The 7,998-nt window shown below is 49.1% G+C and overlaps 1 protein-coding gene across 3 annotated transcripts in view; it reads left to right on the top strand.

Moving 5' to 3' along the window:
* The first annotated feature begins 271 nt into the window (after nt 1-271).
* Nucleotides 272-7,998, top strand: part of LOC120299522 — a 21,085-nt gene continuing 13,358 nt past the window's right edge. For 2 of the 3 annotated variants that reach the window (XM_039324412.1, XM_039324410.1), the window contains exons 1-2: nt 276-324; nt 6,261-6,356. In XM_039324412.1, coding sequence (XP_039180346.1) covers nt 282-324; nt 6,261-6,356 — 139 coding nt within the window. In that variant the 5' untranslated portion in view covers nt 276-281. Of the gene's footprint in view, nt 325-6,260; nt 6,357-7,998 lie in introns of all 3 variants that reach the window. The other variant, XM_039324411.1, reaches the window with a different exon arrangement.

The following is a 7,998-nucleotide window of genomic DNA, read 5'->3' as shown; positions in this document are numbered from 1 at the left end:
TCCCCCCCCTGCCGTCCCCCCCAGCCTGACTTTGTTCTTCAGAACTTGAAAGGTGGACAGAGGCTCCAGGTGGGGCCAGGCCAGCCGCCCCCTGGGGGGAGCAGACCTCCGTCACCTGGACAGGCTTTGAAGTGGGCCTGGCGTCTGCCTCCCGCCCAGCCCTGCTGTCTGGGATGTCCTGAGTCGGCTCCAGAACTGAAGGACCCCCCCCCAACTGGCCCCCAGTATAAATCTCCAGGACTGACCCCAGACACAAGCCAGGAACCTTCCCAGGTGGGACCATGCAGCTCCTGGCCTGGCTGACCTGCTTTTCCTGCCTGCTGGGTAAGTCTTGGCCCTGACCGCTTCCCCCAGCCCCATTCGGGAAATATGGAGGGGTCCGGGGGGGGGTCCCCCAAAGCCCAGGCACCCAAAGGGGGGCTACAGAAGATGGTCCGACCCTGCAGGAAGATTGTAGGAGGGCCTCCCCCCTCCGAGCAAAGTTGGGTCCGACTGCCTCGCCCATGCTCCTCAGCCGGCACGCTTGGATGGCTGAGGACGATGGGAGATACAGCTGAGAGAGGAGGAGAGTCCAAGGTTGCAAAAAACCCAGGAGCCTTTCAGCATCTTGTCCTAGTCAACGTTTACTCAGAGGGAGAAGTTAACAGACTCACAGAGTGGGAAGGGACCTCAAGAGATCTTCTAGTCCAACCCCCTGCTCGAGCAGGAGACCCTAAACCAGGGTTTCCCAAACTTGACAATTTTAAGGCATGAGGACTTCAACTCCCAGAATTCCACAGCCAGCAACGCTGGCTGTGGAATTCTGGGAGTTGAAGACCACATGCCTTAAAATTGTCAAGTTTGGGAAACACTGCCCTAGACCATTCCAGACAAATGGCTGTGCGGTGTCTCCTTAAAAGCCAGGCTCCCGGGACGATGCCCCCCCCCAGCCCCACCTCGCCCAGCTCTGGCTCCAGGACTTGGGTCCAAGGTCCCAGAGGAGACAGGTGAGGTGTAGGTGAGGCTGCTTAATGGCTATTGGCAAGAGCTGAATGGAACCTCCTTGTTCAGGGGCAGGCTATCTGAAAGCAGGTGAGGACAAAAGAAGGAAGGTGAACATCCCAGAGGCATTGGAGCCAGCACAAGGCTGTGGTGGGAGGAGACCCTTCCCAGTTGTTTTAAAAAAACCTTTTTCCTTTTGCTTTTTTTTTTTTCATTCCATTGTAAACCCACCTCCCCCCTGCCTTCCCCAAGGATCTGATATGGGATAATTGGGAGAGCCGAATGGAACCTCTGTGTTCAGAAGCAGTCTACCTTGAATAAAGGTGGGGAGACGCTCTATCCTGATGGGTAACAGGCTGGCAATTTCTTGGAAGCAAGAATAGAATAGAACAGAACAGAACAGAACAGAATAGACTAGAATGGAATAGAATAGAATAGAATAGAAAATATGGACTAGACTAGACTAGACTAGACTAGAATAGAATAGAATAGAATAGAATAGAATAGAATAGAATAATGCAATGAATACAATAGAATAAGAATAGAAATAGAATAATGCAATCAGAATAGAATAGAATAGAATAGAATAGAATAGGAGCAGAATAAAACAGAAGAGCTGGAAGGGACCTTGGAGGTCTTCTAGTCCAGCCCCCTGCTCAGGCAGGAAAAACTATACATTCCAGTCTCTTCTTAAAAGCCTCGGGTGTTGGAGCATTCACAACTTCTGGAGGCAAGGAGTTCCACTGGTTAAGAGACTGGAAGGAAGTTTGAATTGTGTTTAGGAGATGGTTGGATAATTAGCCAAGCTTCCAGTCCTGGTGAAATGTAGACTGGAGGGTGTTTCCTCCCACAGTCGGACAGATGTTCAGGCCGGATTTGGGCATTTTTGGCACAGGCAGATGTGGGTGTTTGATGGTGTTAAACTAGGGGTGGGGAACCTTGGCTCTTTTATGACTTGTGGACTTCAACTCCCCGAATTCCTGAGCCGGTTCAGGAATTCTGGGAGTTGAAGTCCACAAGTCATAAAACAGACATATCAAACACAAGGCCCGGGGGCCGGATGGAGCCCGCGAAGCCATCCTGGAAACAGTGAGGGAACGGCCCCCACTACCTTGGCCCTGGCCCAGGCCGGACGGACGGGAGCCAATGTACCATTTTGTGGTGGCCATCTATGCTGAAATGCATTCAGTCTCCCTCTGACTTTGCCCTGGTACCCATCATGAACAACCTGGCTAAGGAGAGCAACCACAGCAGCAGCCTTGAGGAGGTAAGTGCAGCTGGGCACCCCCTTGGGGGGCTGGGCTTGGCGCCATGGGTGCTCGAGGGCCAGGCTGGGCGTTGGACCTCTGCTGCCCAGGGCTCCGGGCAGCCCGCACCACCATCCAGCCCCCCCCCCCATGGCCTGAGAGGGACAATGAGGCTCCTCCAGTGGACCATGCCTTGGCGCTTGCCCCGGTCCCACCCCCTTCTGCCAGAGACCCCCAGATCTGTCCCACTCCTGCCCAGGCCCCCACAGGCACCCTTGATGCAAATGATGCAGAGCTGGCCACACCTACCCAGTAAGCCACACCCACTCCATTCATGCCCACCCAGTAGACTGCACCCACCCTGGCCACACACCCCCAGGGGAACTGCAATGCTGATGAGGCCCTCAATGAAATTGAGTCTGACCCCCCTCTCATAAAAGAGCCAAGGTTCTGCCCCCCTGTGTTAGACGAAACATTTGCAGCCAAATAGCCAAGCTCTGAGATCAAAGCAACAGCCCAACATCTGGTGCGTTTGAATCCTGCTAGTAAACCCTAGATCAGGGGTAGGCAACCTTGGCTCTTTTATGACTCATGGACTTCAATTCCCAGAATTCCTGAGTCAGCTGGCTCAGGAATTCTGGGAGTTGAAGTCCATGAGTCATGAGGGGGCCATAGTTCCTCCATGCTGGCTGAGGAATTCTGGGAGTTGAAGTCCGCAAGTCATGAAAGGGCCATAGTTCCCCCATGCTGGCTCACGAATTCTGGGAGTTGAAGTCCAGGAGTCATGAGGGGGCCATAGTTCCCCCATGTTGGCTCAGGGATTCTGGGAGTTGAAGTCCAGGAGTCATGAGGGGGCCATAGTTCCCCCATGCTGGCTGAGGAATTCTGGGAGTTGAAGTCCGCAAGTCATGAAAGGGCCATAGTTCCCCATGCTGACTCAGGAATTCTGGGAGTTGAAGTCCAAGAGTCATAAAAGAGCCGAGGTTGCCTATCCCTGCCCTAGATGCTAAGTGGGATTCCACTGAATTAATTCTGGGGGTGATTGTGCCTTAAGGAAGAGAAGTGGGCAAATTCCACTCCCCAAATTCACCCAGGAAGGGCTCTCTTTAACACCCCTGGTGTTAAAAGTGTGTGATTGTGTGTGATTGTGCACACCAGATGCAACCACATTCCTGATCACCATTGGTTTATTTATGGGTCCAACCCTGGAGATTTTTAAGAAGAGACTGGATAGCAACCTGTCTGAAATGGTCCTGCTTGAGCAGGGGGGGGGGTTGGACTAGAAGACCTCCGAGATCCCTTTCCACTCTGTGATTCTGTTGTCCCTCTGTCTCCAATCAAAACAGACTACTTAACTTTAAAAAAAAAAATTATGCCACACAAAGCAAAGAATCCAAATAAACAAATTTCTCCATTCCTTAATCTCCAGATTATTGGCGGAAGCAGTTAGGACTTGATGGGGGGAAAAAAATGGGGCTTTGATGAACCCAGCAGGGGATTATTATATCTGCAGCTTCACCCAGCCTTCTTCCTGCTTTTAAAGGAATCTCACTGCCAGGACTTGCTTTGAAATAAATGCCTCTCTTGGCTTTCCACCTAATGCGAACAAGGCACTTTGAGAAAGGCAGATTATAAACTGGGTTAAAAATAACTTTCTACCGTTGTCCTGCTTCAGAAAAAGGTCTCCCCTTTGCAGCACAGAGAAATGCCAAATAATATTTATATGTTACTTATATGTAAGGGTGTAGGGTCAGGGGTAGGCAACCTTGGCTCTTTTATGACTCGTGGACTTCAACTCCCAGAATTCCTGAGCCAGCCATGTTGAGGGGAAAGGGAGAGGTTTCCAAGCTAAGCTATGCTGGCTCAGGAATTCTGGGAGTTGAAGTCCACGAGTCATGAGGGGGCCATAGTTCCCCCATGTTGGCTCAGGAAATCTGGGAGTTGAAGTCCACGAGTCATGAGGGGGGCCAAAGTTCCCCCATGCTGGCTCAGGAATTCTGGGAGTTGAAGTCCGTAAGTCATGAAGGGGCCATAGTTCCCCCATGCTGGCTCAGGAATTCTGGGAGTTGAAGTCCACGAGTCATGAAGGGGCCATAGTTCCCCTGTACTGGCTCAGGAATTCTGGGAGTTGAAGTCCACAAGCCATGAGAGGGCCATAGTTCCCCCATGCTGGCTCAGGAATTCTGGGAGTTGAAATCCACGAGTCATGAGGGGGGCCATAGTTCCCCCATGCTGGCTCAGGAATTCTGGGAGTTGAAGTCCACGAGTCATAAAAGAGCCAAGGTTGCCTATCCCTGTAGGTCTATACATATGTTGTATATAGTATGTTTTAAATGTGTGTTATGTATGTGTACACTTTGGGAGGAAGCAACTAAATTTCATTTTTCATGTGTGCCGTTGTGCCCACAGGAAAAAATGACAATAAAGGTTATCTAATCTAATCTCTGCCAATGGACTAGTTGCCTTTAAAAATTTTCAGAAAGGAAACAAAAAAAAAAAAAAGAGGGCAATTCAGGACATCCTGAGTCACACAAAGGAAGTTGGTGTCTGAAAGAATGAAAACACTGGGAGGTGCAAACTATTTTAATTCTGGCTATAGTTTTTTTTTTTTAAGCCATTCTTTTCTCAAATATACAGCTCTCTTTTTTTATTTTTTACCCGTTTAACCAGCTGTGATCTTAGCTGGAATAGAACAGAGTAACAGAATTGGCAGGGACCTTGTAGGTCATCTAGTCCAATATATTCAGAATTTGCACAAATTTTAACTTTGCCATGCGTTTTTAATGTTGTTATTTAGTCTTTTAGAAAAAGGGATTGTAACCCGCCCAAAGCTACCTTGTGGCAAGGCGGGTGACCGAAACATTTTATAAATAAATAAGTGGAAAGCAAAAATTGGGGTCTGCATTTCAACAGCCAGGTCAAGAATTGGCGGAGCACCCTTGGTGCTAGGGACTCAGCCTTCTCAGTTCTGCCAGGGTCAAAAGTCCTACAGGATGATGTGGAAACTCCTCTGAAGGAAAAATGGATTTTTTGCTGGAGGAAAAGGTGGGTTTTTTTGGGGTGGGGCAGCCTATCCAAGACCCCCTCTAAATTCTAGACGTTTTGGGTGCCCTATCACTGGGGTTTTTAAAAGAAGAGACTGGACAGCCATTTGTCCAAAATGAAATAGGGTTTCTTGCCTGAGCAGGGGGTTGAACTAGATGACCTCCAAGGGTCCCTTCCAAGTCTGTTATTCTGTGTTTCTGTAAGGATCTCTTGCCTGAGCAGGGGGTTGGACTAAATGACCACCATGGGTCCCTTCCAAGTCTGTTGTTCTATGATTCTGTAAAGATCTCCTGCCTGAGCAGCGGGTTGGACTAGATGACCTCCAAGGGTCCCTTCCAAGTCTGTTATTCTATGATTCTGTAAGGATCTCCTGCCTGAGCAGGGGGTTGGACTAGATGACCTCCAAGGCTCCCTTCCAAGTCTGTTATTCTATGATTCTGTAAGGATCTCCTGCCTGAGCAGGGGGTTGGACTAGATGACCTCCAAGGCTCCCTTCCAAGTCTGTTATTCTATGATTCTGTAAGGATCTCCTGCCTGAGCAGGGGGTTGGACTAGATGACCTCCAAGGGTCCCTTCCAGCTCTATTATTCTATGATTCTGTAAAGATCTCCTGCCTGAGCAGGGGGTTGGACTAGATGACCTCCAAGGGTCCCTTCCAAGTCTGTTATTCTATGATTCTGTAAGGATCTCCTGCCTGAGCAGGGGGTTGGACTAGATGACCTCCAAGGGTCCCTTCCAGCTCTATTATTCTATGATTCTGTAAGGATCTCCTGCCTGAGCAGGGGGTTGGACTAGATGACCTCCATGGGTCCCTTCCAAGTCTGTTATTCTATGATTCTGTAAGGATCTCTTGCCTGTGCAGGGGGTTGGACTAGATGACCTCCATGGATCCCTTCCAACTCTGTTATTCTGGTCCAAGAAATTCTCCCTTCCGCTTCTGGGCTGGTGCTCCCTGCAGCCTGTGCATTTGCCCTTTTGTGCCCGCAGGTGCTGGGCTGTCCGGCCGGGCCCAAGGCAGCCGGAACCTGCCGGCCGAGCGAGGCTGCTGCAAGAGACAAAGGCGCCCGCTCTTCCTCGGACACGGTGAGTCGGGGCGAAGCAGATCCCGAGCATCAATCCTCAATTTGGCTCCGGGGGGGGGCGTTTTTTCCTTCGCGAGCCCCCCCCCTTCCCTCCCTCCTGCCAGGGGCGGGTGGGAAAAGACGGGACCCCCTCCCTCCTCCAAACGCGTGGAAGGTCCACCCTAAGAATTCAGGGAAGCCGGAGAGAAATGGGTAGGGGGCGGAAGACGTGCCGGTTTCCCGCCCCCCCTACAAAAGTTTGCCAATCTTGGAGTCAATCAACATCCCTGGAGGCGGCTCTGGGCGAAGCCCCCCACCCCAATACACAAATTGGCCGGCATTTATTTCCTTTCACGCAGCTGGGAAAAGACGCTCTCCACAGGAAGGTGGAAAAACTAGGGGGGGGGGGCTTGTTTATTCATCCATCATTTGACCCCTTAGTCAGCTACCAAGTTTTGAGGGGGGGGATGACTTTTGACACCGCCCCAATCCCCTCTCCCTCTGCCTTAATTCCCCCACAGACCCCCCCCCCGTCTCTTTTGCTGCAGCCATGCAACAGGGAAAGGGGAAAAAATTGTCAACTTTATTTGATAATCATTAATCAATTATCAACTTTATTTGATAATCAGGTTCAAGGTGACCCTGAATGCCTTGAGAATCCTTGGTTCTGCTTATCTCCTTAACTTACTTACTTACTATTTATTTATTTACTTATTGTTTGTTTGTTTGTTTGTTTCTGAAAGTTTATATAGCCACCTGCTTGTTCACGGCAACTATAGGTGGCTTACTGAAAGTAAAAACACCAGCTAGAAGAAGTAAAAAAATAATAACAAATAAAATAATAATAAATTAATAATACGCACACACACACCGCTGACAACACACACTCAGATCAGCCACTACAGGCGCTCCATCCCACTCTGGGTTCACCAGCCCCGCTGGCAAAATCAGGTCTTCAGGGCCTTTTGTGGGGGGGGGGGACATAGGAGACGCCAGAAAACCTCCAAGTTTTTTTTTTCCTCCTCGCCAGACATGAAGTCCATCTGGCTGGGCGCGCAGAGGATCCAGGCAGGAGCAGATCCCCTTGGCTGCCCTTGTGGCCCACAGCTTAGGGGGAGAAGTTGGAGGGAGAGCCAAGGAGAGCTAGCACAGCTGAATAGAATAGAATGGAACGGAACAGAAAATATGGAATAGAATAGAATAGAATAGAAAATATGGAATAGAATAGAATAGAATAGAATAGAAAATATGGAATAGAATAGAATAGAATAGAAAATATGGAATAGAATAGAATAGAAAATATGGAATAGAATAGAATAGAATACAAAATATGGAATAGAATAGAATAGAATAGAATAGAATAGAATACAAAATATGGAATAGAATAGAATAGAAAATATGGAATAGAATAGAATAGAATAGAATAGAAAATATGGAATAGAATAGAATAGAATAGAATAGAATAGAATACAATAGAATAGAATAGAAGGGACCTTGGAGGTCTTCTAGTCCAGCCCCATGCTCAAGCAGGAGAACCTATACCATCTCAGACAAGCGACTGTCCAGTCTCTTTCTAAAAACCTCCAGTGATGGAGCGCCCACGACTTCTGGTGGCAAGCTGTTCCACTGGTTGATTATCCTCACTGTCAGGAACTTTCTCCTTA

This window comes from Crotalus tigris, unplaced genomic scaffold (assembly GCF_016545835.1).
Source record: "Crotalus tigris isolate CLP2741 ecotype Arizona unplaced genomic scaffold, ASM1654583v1 scf7180000024298.760630, whole genome shotgun sequence".
In the NCBI taxonomy this organism is placed as follows: Eukaryota; Metazoa; Chordata; class Lepidosauria; order Squamata; family Viperidae; genus Crotalus; species Crotalus tigris.
This window is presented reverse-complemented; position numbering and strand designations above follow the sequence as displayed.